Source organism: Anser anser (genome assembly GCF_964211835.1).
Source record: "Anser anser genome assembly, chromosome: 4".
Classification (NCBI taxonomy): domain Eukaryota; kingdom Metazoa; phylum Chordata; class Aves; order Anseriformes; family Anatidae; genus Anser; species Anser anser.
This window is the reverse complement of record NC_139724.1, coordinates 12,050,676-12,072,183: the sequence shown is the minus strand read 5'-3', so window position 1 is coordinate 12,072,183 and position 21,508 is coordinate 12,050,676. Positions and strand designations below refer to the sequence as shown.

The following is a 21,508-nucleotide window of genomic DNA, read 5'->3' as shown; positions in this document are numbered from 1 at the left end:
GAATTTCCTTATCATGTATGATGCAACAGCACATGGGAGATTAAATCCCAGAATAACTTTCAAGGCTATCTTTGATTTGTCCTCAAATAAGCCCTGCTTTTATAGAAATAAAAAATAAAAAAATTTAGAAAGACCTTTCAAAGAAGCAGAGTAGAACACTGTCATATTCTGAAATGACTTCGAGCTCTAAGCTGTGTCTACGTTTTTTCAAGCAGTGCTTATTATAAAATATGCAAAGAAATACAATGTGAGTGAGTCTGATACCCAGCTATGAGTTTAAAAGGCTTTACACAGGTATCAAAAGTATATTCAACCTGCAGCAGGATTTTTTTAGACTGTTCTTCTGATCTGAACATCACCTGTAGAGATGTGCCAGAGCCCTGTAGAGCAGCTGATGCAGTCAGTGTGGATCTGGGATGACTTGGGCACCCAGGCAGCTTGTAAGCCACGAGAAACAAAGTGGGTAGCCTTGGTGAAGAGTGTTAGGGATGCCTTCGTGCTGGATTTGCTGCAGAGCAGACACCACGCAGAAATGCCACTTCCACGGGGGCTAGCAAGGCCTCACCTTAGCTCGTGGCAGCCAGCATGGGCAGCTATCCCTGGCTAATCCTCTGAGCTTCTCTGAAAAAAGTCTCTTTCCTGACACAGAAAGGGCTGAAAAGAAAAAATACAGAAGAGTTCATTGCTTCCAGAGCAACACAGAGACTAATGGCCACACAGAGGGATTTTTCCACTCGCTAGCCAGCAGAGAGATGTAGTTCCCCCCCTTGCCTCTCTGATTCCACCTGAAAAACAACAGATGAGGTAAATTCATGGTGCAATCAAACCTGAGCTAGCACGAAGAAATAAACCTTGGGAGTAGCCTCCAGAGGGAGCTGTGCTCAGTAAAGTGCATGAAACCAATTTACTTTGGCGTTTTTACTATTTTACACGTTTATGAAAGACCAGCCTTGAAAGTTCGCTGTGAACTCGAAATGTGGCCAATTAGCAATAGGTTTGAGCAACAGATTCCTGACCCCTTGGACAAATTCTGGGCTTCATTTCCTCTTTATTATTATTACTATTATTATTATTATTATTATTATTATTATTTATTTGATGTCTTCCCCTCCTTGATTGCTCAGAGACAAACAGAGGAAAATGAGTGTTAAGGGACTTTTTACAGATATCTCCAAATGACAAAAGAAATAAAAACAAATGAAACAAACATTTTTTCCTCTACACTTATTCTAGAAGCTGCTTGTAACACAGTAAGTAGAAGCTATTATGTCATAGGTGCAATTGTACAATAGCAAGTAACTCTTTTCATGCTCAACATGCATGACCCATGCAAATACAGAAAGTGAATTTGTATCTGATAAGTGACAGAGTGCATACTAAGTATACAAACACTGGCCTTTTGTGTCTGATGCATCCTTGCAAAGATCTTTACATGGTTTGCTCAAATACTGACTGTCATTTTGAAAAATGAGAATGAAGACCTACAGAGAGTGGAAGCAAGGACAGATAACCTGGGAGGGATACAGAGACATTGTCTGAGCAGCCAGGGCTCAGGTTAGGAAAGCCAAGGCCCTTTGAGAATTAAATTTGTCCAGGCACATCAAGGGCAACAAGAAAGGTTTCTATAGGTATATTGGTGATAAAAGGAAGACTAGAGAAATTGTGGGCCCTCTTCGGAAGAAAGCGGGAGACCTAGTCACTGGGGATATGAAGAAGGCTGAGGTACTTAATGACTATTTTGCCTCAGTCGTCACTGACAAGAGTTCCAGCCACATGGCCCAGGCCCCAGGAGGCAAAGGCCGGGACTGGAAGAATGAAGAACTGCCCACTGTGGGAGAATATCAGATTCAAGACCGGCTAAAGAACCTGAAGTTGCACAAGTCAATGGGATCTGATGGGATGCATCTGCGGGTCCTGAAGGAACTGGCAGATGCAGTTGCTAAGCCACTGTCCATCATATGTGAGAAGCTGTGGCAGTCCAGTGAAATTTGCAGTGGCTGGAAAAAGGGAAACATAACCCCCCTTTTTAAAAAAGGGAAAAAAGCAAGACCTGGGGAACTACAGGTCAGTCAGTCTCACCTCTGTGCCTGGCAAGATCATGGAGCAGATCCTCCTGAAAACTATGCTAGGGCACATGGAAAATAAAAAGGTGATTGGTGACAGCCAACATGGCTTCACTAAGGGCAGATCATTCCTGACAAATCTGGTGGCCTTCTATGACAGGGTTACAGCACTGGTGGATAGGGGAAGAGCAACTGACATCATCTACCTGGACTTGTGCAAAGCATCTGACACTGTCCCCCACGGTATCCTTGTCTCTAAGTTGGAGAGAGATGGATTTGATGGATGGACCACTTGGTGGGTGAGGATTTGGCTGGATAGTCGCACTCAAAGAGTTGCTGTCAACAGCTCAATGTCCAGGTGGAGATCAGTGATGAGTGGTGTTCCTCAGGGGTCAGTATTGGGACCAGCGCTGTTTGGCATCTCCGTTGGTGACATGGACAGCGGGATCAAGTGCACCGTCAGCAAGTTTGCTGATGGCACCAAGCTGCATGGTGTGGTTGAAATGCTGGAGGGAAGGGATGGGACCTGGACAGGCTTGAGAAGTGGGCCTGGGCAAACCTCTCGAGGTTTAACAAGGCCAAGTGCAAAGTCCTGCACCTGAATCTGGGCAATCCCAAGCACAAATAGAGATTGGGAGGAGAATGGATTGAGAACAGTCCTGAGGAGAAGAACCTGGGGGTGTAGGTTGATGAGAAGCTCAACATGATCTAGCAGTGAGTGCTTGCAGCCCAGAAAGCCAACTGCATCCTGGGCTGCACCAAAAGCAGCATGGCCAGCAGGGCGAGGGAGGGGACTGTCCCCCTCTGCTCTGCCCTTGTGAGACCCCACCTGGAGTGCTGCGTTCAGCTCTGGGGAGTGTAGTGATAGGACATGGGGGAATGGTTACATATAAGGAAGAAATTCTTCTCTCAGAGGGTGCTGAGGCACCGGCACAGGCTGCCCAGAGAAGCTGCGGATGCCCCATCCCTGGAGGTGCCCAAGGCCAGGCTGGTTGGGGCTTTGGACAACCTATCTAGAGGAAGCTGTCCTTGTCCCCTCGACACCTTTGTGCGGAGCGGCTCACTCGCGAAATACTCGCTCCCCTCAGCTGGGGCCGGGGCCGTACCCACGCTGAGGGAAGGGACCAGGCCCAGCCCCGAGCAGCCCGGCCCCGGCGGAGCCGCCCGCCGCCCCTCCCGCCGCCGCCGTAGCGCTGCCGGCCATTGGCAGCCCCGCGCCGCCCCTCCCGGCGGGGGAAGGGGCCGGACTTCCTCGTCGCCGCGGCGGCAGCGGCGGGGCTGGCGGCAGGTGAGCGGGGGGGGGGCCGCGGCGCGGCGCGGGGGGCGCCCCTCGGGGCCCGGCCCTGGCGGGGGAGCGGGGCCGCGCGTGGGGCCGCCCAGCCGGGCCCCTCGGGGCTCCCGCAGCCGGCCCGGGCGGAGGGGAGGACGGCCGGGCAGGGCGGGGGGCTCGTCAGCGCGGCTGCTTCACCGTCGGGGGCGGCTGCCCGGGGGGTGCCAGGCCCGGGGGCGCAGCCGGCCCTGAGGTGGGCACCGGGGGGGGGGCGAGGGCCTGCGGTTTAACTCCTTCGTCGTCGCACCTCGCTGCTTCATGCTCTGGGGCCTGCGCTGGGCTGGGGCAAAAAGGGAGAAGAAAGCGGGCTCGGTGACAGAAGGGAGCGGTACGCCCCTTCGTTGTGGGGCTGCTGGAAAAGGGAGCTGAAATCTCGGAAACGACGGGGAAGGGAAAAGGCTGCTCGTGCCCGCCTTGCCAGCTGGCAGGCCTCTTTGTTTAGGGATCGCTCTGTGCCGAGCGGTGCTTGTTGTGAGCACGGTATTTACCTAACTGGCTCTCCCAGGAAGCGTGCAGTCGCTGTCATGGCTGCAGCTTGTGTGTGTGTTCATGTGAGCACGTGAAGAACCTGCCTATGTCATGACAGCTGTTAGAAAAAAGGACAAAAACCATCTTCTGGTCTCCTGTCACGATCTTACACACACTGTCACGGCTATAGCTTATGCATGTGTTCATATGAGCATGTGAAGAGACTACATGTCATTAAAAAAAGGGCAAAATAAAACATCTCCTGTCATGATCTTACGTGCGCTGTTATTATTTTCCAATAATCCACTCAGCCACCAGGGTTGGTTCCTCACCAAAGGATGTATGCTTAAGCATGTCAGCTGAGTCTTATTATAGCGAGTCTTATTATAGCGAAGATCTCCCAATCACAGCAGTTCTCCTCAAAAAACTCCCCGCTGTACCGCGTCTCCTTGGCTCTAGCAGTGCTGTGCACATCCTTCAGTGATTCAGGGGTGAGTTGTTCCTGGAATGAGGATGTTGGGAACGTTCCCTCCCCCCCTTTTTTTTGGTGTGGTTACATACAGGGAGTCTGCAAATGAGCAGTCCTGCTGCATTGCATCCGTTCTTATCTCTAAAACATGAATACAAAGCTGGCTGTGCCGTGACCAGTGAAGAGCGGGAATAGGTGCAGCGGTTGACTCCTTATCTCTTCACAATCCAATTTTAAAAAGGGTCAGGAATTGTAATGCCCTAACTGATGCATTTTAAAGACCTTTTCCTAAGGGCTTGCCCTATAAAAAGCTGGATTTTTATCTTTAAGATGTATCCAGCTGAGTACTAGGAATAGCATTGAAAACTCAGGTAAGCGAATATGAATTTTATCCACTTTTGTGTGTATATGTGCATGTCTACGTTATAGCCTACTTGCCGTAAAAGCTTTTTATATACTCATTTTAGTATAAGGAGGATATGTAGAAGGAGTTTGCAGTGTAGGATGGCTATTTTGTTCTTCCGCTGATGTCAGAGGAATAACTGCCTTGACCAGAATGGGAAACGAAGCGTGAATCTTTGTTCAAAGCTCTGTCTTTCTGGACACAGCTCCTGCTCGAACACACGATGTATTAAGGTTTGCAGCAGCTTTGCATGCTGTAGTGGTGGTGGTGGGGTGACAGCACAGGGCACAACAGCACATTAAAACAATTGTGGTTTTAGAGATGTGTTATGTTTTCAAAATAAGTAAGGTAAAAACACAGCATACCAGGCCATTGGGAAACAGCCGGCTGTGTCTGTGTGCTCAAATGGAAAGTGGCTATGTTGGTTTTCACTCTTTGAGTGGAAAGTGCTGCCTGGAATAGAGCTGCACACGGATTTATCAGCAAAATGTTCAGAGGGTGGGAGGGTGGGACTCAAAAGGACATGTTTGCAGAACTAATCAAAAATCCATTTAAGGTCAGATTTTCCACGGTTTCTGGCACGCCTCATTGTCTGCTCTAGGGATTGTTAGATTTTAGGTGCTTCAGAAAATCTGACAGCTAGCATGAATGGGTTCTGAGCTTCTGTGAGATGTCACCCTAGTAATTCATATGAATCACTGGGAGTCTGACCTCTTCCTACTTCAAGTTATGTCTTAACAATGGGAAAAAACATCATTTGCTAATTGCACGCACACCCCCTGCCCAGTACTGAAACTGCTTGTGTGGAATATTAACACAAGGAAATTAATTAAAGTATTTTTAGCATTTTAAATGAAATTAGCATCTGGAAAGAAGACTGTGACCCACGGGGAGCAGACTGTTCAGAAACCTTTTTAGAAAGGTATCCTAAATTAATATTTAGCTCATGTTGTACAATGTCACTGTAGTTCAGGTTGTAGAGCGCTGAAGTCTTTTCAGCTCGGAGGCAACGTCTGCTTAGAGCAGCAAGGAGGGCGATCTGTGGATCTTCAGGGTTGCTCTCGTTGTGAAGCTGCTTATACCTTTGCAATAAGGTGGTTCCCCAGGATGAGAGAAATGGTAGCCTCAGATTTTTTTGCTGTTTCAGGTGTCAGGCTTGAAATGCTTCTGTGCCTTTGTGTTGTCACCTGCAGGAAGTTGCTTATGCTGTTTTTTGCGGTGTTTATTTTTTTTTTTAGGCAGAACATGAAGTTCCCTATAAATATAGCAGTTGTGTCATTTGAAGCATAAGCACGTGCATGACTTCAGTGTTACTGCGTCCCACGGCATTCCTATTCCTGGTGTAGGAAATAGTGTAACTAGCACAGAGGGTGTCTTCCATGGGCCGTCTGAGGGCAACCAAGCGCAGAGTATGTGCAGCAATGGGTTTGCCAGCTGGACAGAGCCTTGTAACCTCCTGCTTTTTAAACTGGGGGTGCCTTGCAGCTGGCCTGTGACAATTAATTATATGTGGGGGGTGACTGAAACGGGTTATGCGAAAAAGGAGCAGAGGCTCTTAGAAATAAATGGGATTCAGTGCGTACTTTAGGGCACCTGATAAGAGATCCTAGCAAACAGTTTGTGGCAGGAAATTGCACCGCTGACGGACTGCAGCTGGGAAATCCTATCCTCTCCCTCTCCCGTCTGGCTCAGCCCTGCCGAGGTGGAGGTGACCGCACCTGACTGCGTGACCGCAACTGGCGGGCGAGGGGAGCCTGGTAGGAGATGAACACGCAATGCTTAGGACTTGGATTATGAAACGCTTTGCTGCTAATACCTAGAGCTTGAATTAGCACCGAGCTTTGGAAACCAACTGAGTTGCATGTGTTTCCTGTCTACTCTGAGTGGGAAAATAAATCTGATTTTTTTTTGAGGAATTCTCTGGTGCTTTGAGGGTTGTCTCTGGCTTTTAGATCCTGTACCGACATCGTTAGTGTTGCTGCAGCTGTAAATTGCCTTAGTTTAAAACTTGGCATGGTAAATCATAAGACTTGATGTTGAGGATCTTTCATTTTCTTTTCTGCTTTCTTTTTTCTTCTCTTTACAAAGAAAAAGGGCTTTAATCAGTTTCTAGTTCAAGCAGGGGAGTTCTCGATGTCTTACTAGTACGGCATGTGTAACAAACGGCCCCAAAACACTGAGATTAGGAGTGACAAAGAAGCGTTACTAAAATCTGTGAGATGCTTGTTCTGGAACAAGGGCCGATCCCCCCCCAGCTCTTATGCAATAGAAAGCTGTTGCCATACCAAGTTCAGACTGTGCAGTAGCTCGGTCCCTTTACATTGCTTTGTTTTTTCCTTCCCGCTGTGCTGCATTATCTGAAATCCCTGACTTTCACTGCGTTCAGCACAAGAGATAACACCTGAGCTCTGGCAGGTTGCAGCGACGTTAGAGTTTTATGTATCTGTTGCTGCCAGGGGCTGAGCTGTCAGCGTGCTGTTCTACTTGAACTGCTTTTTCGTGGAAAATTCTTGCTTCATCCACACTTTCCCCTTGTTTCTCTTCCCAGGAAGAATACATGACTTGCTGAAAAGAGAGAAAATGCTATGCTGGGGTTACTCGTCTTTTGGACAACCTGGGATCGGTAGCAACCTCCAGGTCATCATTCCTGAACCGCAGGTGTACGGATTCATCCATGATAGAAACGTCAAGGAGGTGGCATGCGGAGGAAACCATTCTGTGTTCCTGTTAGAAGATGGGGAAGTGTATACCTGTGGCTTGAACACCAAAGGCCAACTGGGGCATGAGAGTGAAGGCAGCAAGCCAGGTAAGCCTGCCACTTATGCAGCTTCAACCTGGCTGAGGCTGGGGGGCTGAGAAGGCCAGGGAAGGTGCTCTGCGTTGATTGCCGTGGAGCTGGGACAGCCGACAGAGCTGAAGATCACGTTGTAACGTAGCGATGCTGAATAGTATTTGCCGGCTCTGGAAAGCTGAAGCTGGGCAGTATGGTTGGGGAGACGTATCTGCTCGCTTTGTACGGGAAATGCATCAAGGAGCAGAGGCGAGTGAAGGTGGTCTCAGGACAGGTGTTTTTATTTGGCTTCATGGTGCCTTGCGATAAAAGGGCCATGAGCCACAAGCGTCTTCTGCTCTGTCTTTCCAATTGTGCTGCATTCTTATGCCTACTCTCATTCAACTATTGCTGGGAATTTTGTCATTTACATCAAAGCGAAATAGATGTGTGTTGGGCATAGTTACGGATAGCAAACTTGCTTTTGGCCGAGAGAGTTTATGAATTTTGTTTTTTGCTCTTGCAAATCTCTTGTCAACTTATGCCTTTCACCCTTCATGGTTTCTTAAGCTAGAAGAAGGTTGTCGTAGCTTTGTGCTCCCCAAACTCAAATTGAATAACATCAAGACATGCAGGGGACCAGCACCTTTTGAAGGCTGTAAAAAAAATGCTTGAGGAGTTCAGAAGGGTGGAGCGGTCTCTGTCGTGTTGCCCAGGGCTGTGCTCAAAGAGGAAGCAGCTCCCTTTTATCTCTCATGCTTTGGGGTGGAGGGGGGGAGCGGGAGGGAGAGAGATGGAGACATATGCTGCCATTATGTTAAAAGCTTCAGTTACTGTTTTTAAGAATATGTGATCGTGCTGTTCAGTCAGAGACAGTTACTACCCAAGATGATGTCTGCTTATGAATAAAATTCTAGGAATCTGCAATACAATACACTCAACATTGATCTCACCGTTTTTTCCTTGAAAAGCTTGCAGGTTTTACTAATGACTAAGGGGGAAAAGAGTTATTCTGTATGCAGCAAGGTTTGTTTTTTTTTTTTGAAGACTCTGGTCCCCGTAACTATGTATTCCAAATAATTAATTTGTTTTTCTTCCACCTTCCATTTACACAGAGGATACTGTTTCAATTTTGCTTCTCATTCGTGCTGCTTACAAAAACATCAAACAGGAACAGTTGTTTCAGTAATTCCTCTTAGAGGAGTCCTTTAGGGAGCACCTTTTGAAATGAAAGATGCTTTTAAATTTGTTTTGTATTGTGTTTATTATCACACTGGCTGAGCTTGTGGATGTAATGCAGAGATAGGCTGGCAACCAACGAGCTGATTTTTGTGCCTCTCCACTGCAGGGAGCAGAGATTACTGAGGGAATATTTTCCGCTGAATGAGTACGAATTGATGGAGATTTCTTTTCTGGAAGTGTCCTTTCCTGATGTTACTACTTAGGAGAATTAATTCAGAGATCTTCATGGTAAAGAGTTAAGAGTCCACTGTTCTGCAAAATCAGTCTGAGTTTGCTCAATTTCCCGAGCATCATCAAGTGTTACCATGCATTAAGTCTCCAGTGCACAGTGGTAATTTTGAATTGCAGTAGTTTAAGGAAACAAGAAGCTTTTTTCTAACTGTACCTCTAAACTTCCTGTTTAGCCCTGTAATCTCACTTAGATTTGGTTCTCTTCAGGTCTGTCTTGATGTCTTGACTCCCTGTGACAGAAAGCGTGTTTTATCTGAGTGGGCATATGTATGCTAGGCCCAGATACCCGAGGTAAAGGCTGCTGTGGAATTTGGGCTAAATTATAGAGGTGTGTGAGATAGCCAGCTGGTTTTTAGGCATTTGTAAAGCTTTAGACACATGTTAGTCCTTGAGATGTTGAACGTGTTTTCTGGTATAGGGATTTGTTCTCTGCAGCTCATTCAGACTACTGCTAGTGGGGAATAAAAAAAAAAAGTGTCGGGGGGGGGGACTTTGGTAATTAATGTCCCGAGGGAGTTTCAGAAAAGTGTCTGGCACCAAAGTTGCCTTGAACCTTCCCTCTGGTAGCAAACAGCAGGCAAAACCCTGGTGTTACAGATTTCCTGCTCGGATGCAGAAGTGCAGGGTAGTATTGTCTCAGTTTACGTCGTAGAATCTCAGTGCTCATTGCTGCAGGGGCTGCAAATACCATGTCCAATCTCAAATATCATTATATCCAGTCTCACTACATAATCCGTGTCACTTGAATTTCTCTGAACGCAGTGGCCTTGCTTTTCAAGTGTAAATTTACTTGCTCTGAACTTCGGTGTGGAGCTGAAGTGGCCAGAAACACTGATGCCCGCTGTGGTGTGCCTGTAAATCATAAACTGTGTAACAGCTGAGAATTCAGATGTGTGACCTGTTTGTAAGGACAGTCTGTGTGGATCTTCCTCTTTTAGCCTCTTCCTTGTTGGGGAGAAGCCAGCTGGGAGGCCCTGGTTGCTCAGGAGCAGGAGGAGAAGTGGCAGGGCTTGTGTTTGTTGGAAGCAGCCGTGGAAGTGAGCAAGTCACGGGTGAGGAGGCGTGGCTGCTGCCTTGAATAGGTAAGGTCTAGAAGCACGTACAGCTGGGATGACAGCGGTAGGAGAATGTGATTTTTGGGAAGGGGGAAACTAACCAGAATGGTTGAGGTTGGAAGGGACCTCTGGAGGCAATCTTGGTTGGAAGAGGTGCAACCCCCGTGCTCGAGCAGGACCACCGAGGGTGGGTAGCCCAGGACCACGTCCAGACAGCTTTTGAAGGCCTCTGAGGAGGGAGACTCCACAGCCTCTTAGGGCAAGCTGTGCCGGTGCTCTGTCGCCTGCACAGCACGGAAGTGTTTCGTGATGTCCAGGCAGAACATCTTGAGTTTCAGCTGGTGCCCGTTGCCTTTTGTCCTGGCACTGGGCACCACAGGAAACAGCATGGCTCTGTCCTCTTTGCACCCTCCCTTTGCTGTATTTATACACAGTGATAAGATCACCCCGAGTCTTTTCTTCTGCAGGCTGATCAGTCCCAGCTTTCTCAGCCCGTCCTTGTGAAAGAGATGCCCCAGTTGCTTCGTTGTTTTCACGGCCCTTTGTTGGACCATCTCCATTAGCTCCATGTCTCCCCAGGACTGGGGAGCCCAGAACTGGAGGCTGTACTGCAGGTGTGGCCTCACCAGTGCTGAGTAGAGGGCAGGGATCCCCTCCCTCGACCTGTTGGTGGTACTTTGCCTAGTGCAGCCATGGGATGCTGTTACATGGCAAGGGCATGGCGCTGACCCGTGTCCAGCTTGGTGTTCACAAGGTTCCCCCAGCTCCTCTTCTGAAAAGTTGCTTTCCGGCTGAAAACAGCTGCTCCTGCAGCAGTTCGGTGAAGAAATGCTTACTCTCTTAACACCTGACCTGCCTTTTAAACAGCTGATTGCGTGTGTAAACTCCTGAAAAAGAAATAGAGATATGAGCATCTGTACTTTCCTCAGAATGCTCTTCAAATCTTACAGCAGAGAAAGTGGAATAATTCTGTGCATTTACACACTTCTGATCTTGCTTCTGCCCTATGAACTAATTCATTTTTGTGGATTGAATGGCCTGTTATACAGAATAACCTCAGTTAAATGACTGAATTTCATGTCCTTGAACACCTTTACTGCAGAAACACAATAAAATCTTTCAAGTTCCTGAGGTTTGTGTTAATCTGTGTCCTACTTAAGTGTTCAAATGAATCACTTGTACTTTAACCCTGTGATGGTAGTATGCACTTGACACTTTTTTCCTTTTGACACATTTGTATCCAAAAGACCAGTTTGTGTTCTGAAGGGAAAAAAAAAAAGTAAAGTGCATCCAGGGATGAGAGTCTGCTTTTGTTCTACATCCAGCAGCAAGCTGTGAGACCAGTTTTTCAGCCAACACCTTCCATTTTGCTTCTTAAGTACTGTTGCTAGAGCAAATGTTTTCAGGAAGAGCTTTCTCCAAAAGCTGTCTTATGAGTTGGGGTTGGGCTTGAGTGTGTAAACATTTTTTTACTAACCCAAAAGATGGGGTGTTCAAGTTACATCAAACCTCTGTACTACTGAAAGCTACTGAATCGAAGAATAAATAAAAACTCTTCTGTAAATGTTCAATGGGAGCGTGTTAATCCCTCCCTTTCCCAGTCACCCACCTTCTGTGCAGTGATGTTTTCAAACAGGACTTGTGAAACTGATTGGGATGTCATTGAAAGCAAGGACAAATGTGCAGCAGTGCCTGCACTGTACAGGTGTGACTTTTCAGGAACATGTGGCTTTGTTCTGCTCCTGTGCAAATTGCTGCAGGATTGATTTAGGGAGGAGCCAAGTGAGCAGGCCAAGTGCTTTTGGAAATTCTGGGCTTCTTAATCAAAGCCTTCCTTCTAGAAGAAAATATAAAATGCCTCTGTGAAGGCTAAATGTTTCCTGTTTCTGTGCAAAACTGCTCTGATAACCTGAAAAGATGGCTAAATGGCACCCGTCCAGTTACAAAAAGTGGAGCAAACCCCTTAGGTCTTGCTCGCAGTGCGTGGTATATGAAGTAATGCTCTCTGTGCTGCAAGGACTCGGAGGTGCTTCAGTTAGATCCCTCAGCTCAGACACGGTCACAGGGTGGAAGGACGTGGGTACAGCAGTCATCTGGCTGCAGGACTGACTACAGAACGGCCGAGGTGGGAAGGGACCTCTGGAGATCATCTGCTCCACCCCCCCTGCCAAGCATATCTCCTGCTTGAATATCCCCAGAGAAGTAGACTCCGCAACCTCTGTGGGCAGCCTGTCCCAGTGCTCTGCCACCCTCACAGTAAAGAAGTGCCCCTCACATTCAGCCGGAGCCTCCCGCGCTTCAGTTTGTGCCCGTTGCCTCTCGTCCTGTCACTGGGCACCACCGAAGAGTCCGGCCCCATCCTCTTGACACCCTCCCTTCAGATATTTCTGTATGTCGATCAGTTCCCCTCTCAGTCCTCTTTTCTCCGTGCTAAACAGGCTTGGAGACACAGCAAGCGCATAACACCGTTCTAGAGAAAGGCTCGGCAAGGAGGAGGGAGGTGGTGGCAGCAAAACGGTGGGGCTAGCGTCAGCAGGGCGGTTCCAGCTGCCTACGTGTTGTGCACCTCATCGTGGCACAGACTGTCTGCAGACACCGAGGCGTGTTCCCGAAACTGTCCTCTGGTGTTACTGCTGACAAACCACAGCTCCAGAGGCGGTGTGAATGAAGCCAGGGGAGCTGCCTTGGTTCCCGTGCTTCCTCGCATGCTGGCTGGGTTAGATTATGCTTTCAGAAGCACCTGATAGCTTCAGAAAGTCTGTATATTTGCTTAAGTAGTCTATAAAGTCTGATTTCCTCCTCGCCAGTCCCAGACTCCAGATGTTCTTCATGGCAGTTGTGACCGCGAGAGGACTACGTGATGAGAGCTGAGGGTGTGCAGAAGGCAATCAGAGGGTGATGTGTGGGGGCTTTAAAGGAGAGAGGAAGAGGCGAAAAGGCCCCGACAAACAGCACGTTTTTTTTTTCTCCCTCTGCAGTTACCAGTTTCCAAGTGTCAGCACCACGCTTCACAGGGAGCGGTGTTTCCTGGAAAAGGTGCTGAGTGTATTGGTGCTCCTTATGCCAGTAAAAGCGATGAGTAACTAAGGCATCGGTGAGGGAGTGCTGACAAGATAAGGAGCAACCTTCACAAGCGGAGGGAGAAATCTTGGGCGTACTTCTCTCTTTGCACACTTTGGCTCGCAAGCATTTCAGGTGCTGCAGCTTGTTTTTTCTCTTCTCCTCTTTCCACTGAAACCCTCAAACGTGTTATAGTGCTCAGCTGACTTCATTAGGACTGAAATCACGAAGCTCACCACAGCCTCGAAATACAGCTGGGATGTCCATATGCAGAATCACCTCTGGGGTACGCTAGTGGAGACTGAGGAATCAGCAGTGAGCTGAAGGATCCTACTAAATGTAGGAAAATCTTGTCAGAGAGCTTGGGGATCCACTGTTTACGTGTTTTTTGTACCGTGTCTTAACGGGATGCTGGTGACTGATACGTTTGGGCTGTAGTATTTTTCTCACTTTGATGGAGTGCCTGTTGAATTCACTAGCAGGGTTTTCACCGAGTTTTTGGCTGTTGGTTCAGGTGTTCATAAGTGCTAATGGTGTTAGTGTCACCTTGCTAGATGGCTTCACGTGTCATCATCATTTACCTCCCAAAGGAAACAACTCGGCTCCTTTCATGTAAGAATTTAGAAGTCTTGTCAGTACTCAGAAAACAAAGGCAACGAGGGTGAAGGTTAGGTTGCTGTTGGTATCTGATGAAATGTTCAGCTGCCTCGTGCATTAAAATGTTGGATATCACACTTCTTATTTTTAGACTTCGGTCGCGCGGTGCTCAGACATCCTCAGTGTGGCTGTGGACTATGTTAACAACCACGGCAACGCAAAGAAACAGGCCCATCTATCCTCAGGTTTGACAGCTGCTATGATTTAACTCAGAGGAATTTCAACAGTTGTTTTTTTCTTTTTTTTTGTCCCCTCCCCTGTGATTCTACTGCCATCTATTATCTGGGCAAGGTAGTAAGATACCTAACGTAGAGACTCAGCCCTTTCCTAGCAGAAAGAAACAATCAAGAGGGACAAATGCTCTGAGCTGCTTATTGTCAAGCTGGGGAGGACACGAGGAGCTTCACTTAGGTGTCCAAGAGGACTGATACCGCTTGAAACTCTTCCAAGCAACAGCTGCTTCTCACTAGGGGAGAAAACCAGGATTTGCCACTGAAGGTGTAGCGTTAGGGCTGATAGTTTCTCTCCACTGATTTCAGACAGAAGAAGCCATCTGGTGCTGTCCATGTACACCACAGGACACTTAGGGCTGAAAGATTTTGCCACGTCCTCTAGCAAAAGCTTGTCTAGCAACTGGAAGCTAGGCATAGAAAAAATATACCCGCTCTCTGGTAAACTTAGGAGGAGTAGAAAATGTGATCAGTAATTCATTGTCTGCACTCCTAATCAGTGTCATATAATTGGGTGCTTTGTGCTTCCAGCAGTCTCAGACGCCGAAGGTCTTGTATTGTAGCTTTTCAACATCACTGGAACTAAGTATAAGCCCTCTTTTATAAATTCAGAAGCTGCAGACTGAAGGTGAGCTTTTCATGATTTTTCACTTTTGGCCAAGCTTTACTGCAGTTTCCAGCACCTTCAAGCTAAATCACCTTGACTGTCAGAGCTGAGTTACGCAAGCATATAGCAGCTGTCCTTGACTTTTGTTGGAGCGTGGCTGCGATGCACAGGACAGGCAAGAAAATGCTAGAGCAGCACTGGGAATCGTGGCTGTCATGATCCAAAAAATTGCTGTCCTGAAAGTGTTTTGCCTGGACCTCGTTCTTTACTCCAATTTATATTTTATGAAAAGACCTGACAAGGTTGAGACCAAAAGAAGTCAAACCTCGGTATGTCTGTTTATGCTGAGGTGAAATGGACAGAAAAGAGAAGTGAAAACGGGAACTCCACTAGGTAGGACTAACTGATAAATGACTGCTGGGCATTGGTGCTGTGTTGAGACAGCTGATGGCTTCCGAAATAAAAGTTTGGGTCTATGTGTACTTCGGTACTTCCTGGAACTAGTTTTTTTTTTTTTTTTTTAAGTTTTATGGCATGTTGAAACTCTGTTGCGTAGCTCCTTCAGCCCTTCCCTGTTGCTTTCAGTTCTGCTCACCTTTGTGCGGAAGACCCAATACCAGGAACAAACTTCACCTGTTGCATCGCTCACCTGCATGCAGTGATGCATCTTTTCTAAGGAACGAACAGTGGTGCTGTGATGCTCTGAAAATTAACCAAAAATCTATACCAACAGCTAAAACACCTCCTACCCTTTCCTCATTTCAAAATACGAGGATAACAAAGAAGGATTTGCCAGATGTTTTGGTGTACCACCTGTATTAGCACGGAGATAGCGTATTTCGTGGTTTGGCATGCCCGAGGGTGAACTGGAACCCTTGCTGGACTACCTGGGCAATCCCTGTGGCACAGGGGAAGACTGGCTTTTTTGCATCTCTCAAAGTAGGTACGTGTGTGCCTGTACAACTTAAACTGTTGAGAGTTTACATTTCTCTGTAACTTCGCAGGCAAGCTGCAGTACGCAGTGTTTTAGGAATGTGCTGTGGTGAGATAGGCCAAAATTTTGGTGAGATAGGTGAGATAGGCTAAAATTTTTAAGAGCAAAGGTCTTAAACTCCAAGACAGGCATATTTTTTATTCTGTCCGTGGTTATTCAGCAAGCCCAGATATGGCTACACCCTGCTTCTTGGGTGAGCAACGCAGTCCTTGAAGGCTATCAGTGACATAGGGCAGCGCTTCGAAACGAGTCAGTATTTGTTAGTCCCAGGAATGGCACATGAAGCAAGGCCCGGTTTGTGCTGCCAAATCAAGCTGTGGGGACTGAAATACCCACTCTGGATTTCTAAACGTTCTGGATGGCCTCACCTCCCACGGTTGTCTCTTTCAGGTTTGTGCTGTCCCCCAGAGTGCTGGCGGGTTGCAGAGACCAGCGGTGGAACCAGTGTAAGGGCTCAGGTGCTCTGAATGAGGGACAGACAGGCTCAGCGCGCCCTAGCAAGCAAGCTTACAGTGAAGTGGCATGTTCGTGGAATGTGATGTGGAGATGAGAATGGCTTCATTCTGCCTTTTTTTTTTTTTTTTTCCAACTGTGGGATCACCTCCAGTGGGAGGTTTTGGACCTGCAGGTTCCCATACAGAAATGTTTTTGACTGAACCTAAGTGGTGTGTCGGGTTCATTGCAGTGGATATGATGTTTATGTCTTCTTATTTTCTGACTTCCAGACTTAGAAAGCAAGCCTTCTTAGGGGTGCCTTCCCTTTAAATTCGTGTAAGGCATTTAGATTGATTGGTATGCAGGTTTTGGTGCTAAATATGTTAATATTATCTGGGTTCCCTCGATGTGGGATATCGATTTTACAGAATGACAAGTGGACGTGAGAGGGGGACTTAGTAAAACTAATCACCACCTTGCAGCTTATGGAGTGAATCTTTCTTCATCCACTCTGAAACATTTCTTCAGGGAAGAAGGAAGAAAATCAACTTTGCTTCTGTCTGGCTTGTGGGGAGTTTTTCCATTCAGCTGTCTGTCAGTTCCAACGCTTTGTTGCAAGACAAGACCTTTTCATGTCTGTTTGTAAAAAGCTCCGCGTAATGAATAAGACTTGGTTGCTGATGTTCTAAAAATACTTGTCAAACCTATTTCAGTTGCATAACATGACATGACAATGAAAAGTAAATTGTGGGTAATCTTCCAGAGGAATGAGTTGTTTTTTTTCTTCTCTTCTATTTTTCTGTAAGGCCCTCTTGCTCTTTATACGATTTTTTTTATGAGCATCTGAAGCACTTCTAGTAACAGGTTGATAGGTTCAAACCTGTTCCAGGCTTAGCACTGGGAGTGTTGTGACATATATGCCTCATGCATCAAGTAGTAAAGCAAGAGACTACTGGATTGGTGAGTTTTTTGGATGACCTCTCGTTGGACATGAGAGGTGTGGAAGGTGAAATGTATTTTACAGGGTTTGCCAGCTTCTGAGTCCTTGCTGATCCCCACATCAAGGCTAAGTTAGAAAACATCAAATCCGAGAAGTCTGGTTGTTCCTAAATAACCTGTTTGCCTGTATCTGAGAGGCTGTCTGTGTGTGGACTATCTTTGTGCTTTGGGGTGTGTACCTGCCCTTATCCTATGACTCACAAGCCAGACTTTCAGAAGAGCTCAGCAGTTTCAGTAAAGTTTGGTGCTTTCCTCTTGTAGGAAATGTTTTAAAACTAAATTGAGCATCAACACACCTTCTGAATGGCTTTGCCTACAGGTTTATCCAGACCTGATGTCTGCATGTAGCTATGAGACCAGTCCTGTGACCAGAGGTTTTGTTTTTTCCTCAGAACAAATCGGAGCCCTGGCAGGGCAGCATATAGTCCACGTGGCCTGCGGAGAGTCTCACAGCGTGGCACTCAGCGACCAGGGGCAGCTCTTCTCCTGGGGTGCCGGCAGCGATGGACAGTTGGGCCTCACCACTATAGAAGAAGCAGTGACAGTGCCAAGGTAAATTTTTTAAGAGGTTCAAGTTTCCTTAAGGCACCTACTTGGAGGTGTTGTGTCAGGGGTTTTTCACCTTCCAGCCTGGAGCATTGCTCTCGCTCAAAGCGCTGGTAATTGGGTACTTCTCATGTACCAATATTAATGTGATGCCTCCTCCTTTCCCCTCTCAGCATTCTTTAAGTTCCATTGGCATTCAGGAAGTTTGGGCAGGACAGGACTTCTGTTTCTGGACTTCGGTGCTGGGGGCACAAGGAAGAAAGAGCATGCTCAGCTTCCTCAAAGAAAAGTCTGTCAGTGTTTTCTACAGAGCAAGGAGATATATGAGGGAGGACTCCAAAACAGGAATGTTGTGTGGCGTCTGTTTATTCCACTCCCTAGAAATCCTTTGAGATAGAGCCATATTTCAAGAATGGGGAAAAAATACGGCCTTGTGAACTGGCACCTCAATTTTGAAACTCTTGCACTGTTGCCCGTTGGCACCTTCTGTTTGTCAGCAAAGCTACTTACCCAGCCCATTGCAATTCTGAATAGTCAATGTTGCTCAGAAATTTCAGGGAATTGCTCTCTGTTTTTTTTTTTTTTTTATTCACTTGCTTAATGTATATTACCTGTCTCAGAGTACTAAGAGTATTAAGTGCAAGGACATGTGGATGGAGCAGGGGCCAGTGGCTGACATCCAAAGCAGTTCACAGATGACATGTCACAGCTTATCACCGCAATGAAGATAGCTGATCTCTTTGTACCTAATGGTGTTGTATCACGCTACATTAATAACAGATCTGTTCTGTCTGTTATTCTGGTTACCACTGCATATCCAACGCAGAGCAGGAAGAGGAGGTTTGGGGCACCTGTCTAGGGTGTCTGTTATTATTGGAACAGTATTTAAAGAAAAAGAGTTCTAGTTGCAAAACCACATGTTTCAGATGAAGGGCTCTGTGGGAAGAAAGCCCTTAACTTGCAGGTGGATCTGATACAACAAAGAGAGACATGCTCACTTGCCAATGTAATAGTGCCATTTTAAAAATAACATTTTTTTGAAGCAACTTGAACCTTTGACATGCTATTCTTTGTGCAAAACACTTGAAGAGGTTTTGGTTCTATAACTCATAGGAACTACTATGCCCTGATGGGATGAAGAACGTCAATGCCTGAAAAAGAATAGTAAGAGAGACACCAAAAAATGTTTTTTTCCCCACTATTTTCAGGTATCTGGAAATGTAGCAGTAAAGATAGTTGGAGTTGGTAGTCAAGTATCTAAATCTCCTCACAGATTTGCATCTATTATGCATAGATCTGTATAACCTCCAAGATTCAATTCCTCATCTCAAAATCACAGGTTATATGTGTGTCTAGAATACCTGAATGGAAATGATAAATTCATCTGTGGTGGTACTATATTTGTGGATGATTATTCTAAAATAATGTCGTCTTCTTTAGGTTGATAAAGAAACTGAACCAACAGACGATACTGCAGGTTTCCTGTGGAAACTGGCATTGCCTGGCTTTGGCAGCAGGTACTGTAACATTCATTATTTACTACCAAGATTTCTGCTGTTGTTTTGCACAGTGTCCAAGATTGCTTATTTCTGCACAATGAACCAAGGACATCCCTGTCTCAATTGTTTTCGGAACAAATGGGAGACAATACAGTGGATCAGATACCATGAATATTGAAGAACTTTGCCAATACTGTCAAGAAAGGAAACATCACACATTATGCACTGCCTCACTACTGAATAATGGCAGGAACGCTTAAAAGCTTTCCATCTTGATGTAGAAAAATGTGTAGAGTTAATTCCTTTGTGTCAAAATTATCCTTGGCTCTTCTGTATGCAACATGTGGACCATTCTTCGTTGTGTTGTTTAAGTTAGAGCAGTCTATATTGTATTTTGCAGTTAGTTACACATCTCGTTATTTACCCAGTGTCTTTGGACAGGGCTTTTATTTTAGGAAGTATTGTCTTGCTTGATTTTTCCATCATGAGGTTTGGGTGGGAGAGAAGCCCCCAGCACTGGTGTTCATTTTGACAAACTTGCTCTTCTGTTGACCAGCTCTTATTCACTGTTCTCTTTCTTTTTTTGTTTCAGATGGTCAGTTCTTCACATGGGGCCAGAACAGCTATGGTCAGCTGGGCTTGGGTAAAGAATGTCCCTCCCAGGCCAGTCCACAACGTGTTAAATCTCTTGATGGTATCCCTTTGGCTCAGGTTGCTGCAGGTGGAGCACACAGTTTTGCCCTCTCTCTCTCAGGAGCTGTGTTTGGCTGGGGGAAGAACAGCTCAGGACAACTGGGACTAAGTGATGAAAGAGGTATTAAAGTTACGCTCTTTGGTGAAAGAAGGATGGACTTTTTTTTGGCTGAGTGACAGTCTATTTTCTTTTGACAGTCTGTTTTTACTGAGCCGATGTATAAACCTCAGCAGCTTCTTAGGTTTTGTGCCTTAGAGGATAGAAAAACAGTCTTTGGCTCTACAGGCTTTTCATGATTAGTAGTAATAGAAACACCTTTTTTTCCCTTGTAGATGTTAGTGGGAGTGAAGGTCAAAAAAAAAGAGTGTCAAAATGCAGGGACCCAAGGAAGTGCTTATGTTATTCTTCCCCTCAAAAGCACTCAGTTTATATTTTGTTTGAAGTTGATGTAGAGCAAAGGCTCTCCATGTGGAACAATGAACTGAACCCATCCCCTAGTTGGTCAATGTGATTTTGACTGGTGAGCATCTGTATGCTCCAAGATGATGGCAACACAAAGTATCTCAATATTGTAAAATGTTGTCAGTTTATTGGTTGCACAGTTTTTCAGGCATGTTGGGCCAGTGGTATGTTTTATTTCAGGTGATCATGTTCAGTGAAGCCTAGCCATCAACAGACTTGAAGATTGATTTATAAATTAGGCTTCAAGATTGGATATGACGTTAACACTAGTCTGAAAAGCCCAGATTCCTCCAGCTTGTTAATGTACTCTTAGACTATTTTGCAAAAGCAAAGGAATGAAAGATTTTCTTTGGAGTTTCAGATCAACCTCTTCATCTTTATCTGCATAGTTTCTGAGTAGTTTTAAGTATCTAGGCAAGTTACTGAGCGTGGATGTGAAACGCAACATGTGTGGGTAATTTGGTTTGCATGGGTGAATACATGAGGTGTGTATATATTTAAAAATGTTAGGTTGTGTATATAGTAGCTTATAAACACCATATGTTGCAAGAGAAAAGCATTGCCTCACGTTTTGTCTACCTATAAGGGAACGATGCAGTTTGACAACCCACCCTACCAACTGAAACGTGTATTTAACGCAATTACTCAAAACCAGCCTGTAGTTTAGCACAGGAGGTTTGAATGTTGTATGCTTAATTTCATCTTGCTTTGCACTTTTAGGAATATGAAACGCAATTGTAAGACTTGTAACATATTTTGTGCTTTCTCAAAAATGCTCCAGGTTTATTCTTTTGTATAGTTTGTAAGAGAGCACTGGCCTTGTATAAGAGCAGCTATGTTCTTTGCATGGAGTTTGACAGAGAAATGCTTCTGATTTCAACACAGCACTATTAGAAATGCTGCAGCTTGTGTATTAGAAGTTTACTTTGTGCTAAACTACAGAACAAAGTAAATGAAAAAAGCCTGCCCTTATTTTTAAATGCATGAAAATGTGACCATTTTCCTTTCACTATACAGAAAAAAAAGCACCTGTCAAATCCTTGGGTGAGAGTCTTAATAAATGAACCACTTCTATAGGTAGGAACTGGGTTTTTTGTTGGTACAAAGTAAGCGGCTGTTCCCCTTGCTGTCTGAAGCTGGTTTGGGGTACCTACTGCTTCCTTAAGTGCTTTTTTAATAATAAAAAAATATATATATTCTTTTAAATCAGTGAAACATATAACCTTGCTTAGTGTATTTATACTCGAGATGCCTACTTTTAATGATTAGAATGTCATAGTGAAGGAGAAAAGCA

General features: G+C 45.7%; 1 protein-coding gene across 4 annotated transcripts in view; it reads left to right on the top strand.

The window, feature by feature from the left end:
- The first annotated feature begins 2,914 nt into the window (after nucleotides 1-2,914).
- Nucleotides 2,915-21,508, top strand: part of HERC3 (HECT and RLD domain containing E3 ubiquitin protein ligase 3) — a 44,474-nt gene continuing 25,880 nt past the window's right edge. For 2 of the 4 annotated variants that reach the window (XR_014584295.1, XM_083835810.1), the window contains exons 1-5: nucleotides 2,921-3,351; nucleotides 7,282-7,539; nucleotides 17,406-17,565; nucleotides 19,000-19,076; nucleotides 19,651-19,872. Coding sequence is in view for 2 of the 4 variants with exons in the window: in XM_083835810.1 (XP_083691936.1) it covers nucleotides 7,314-7,539; nucleotides 17,406-17,565; nucleotides 19,000-19,076; nucleotides 19,651-19,872 (685 nt within the window). In the remaining 2 variants the exon portion in view is untranslated. Of the gene's footprint in view, nucleotides 3,352-7,281; nucleotides 7,540-17,405; nucleotides 17,566-18,999; nucleotides 19,077-19,650; nucleotides 19,873-21,508 lie in introns of all 4 variants that reach the window. The other 2 variants (XR_014584296.1, XM_083835809.1) reach the window with 2 other exon arrangements.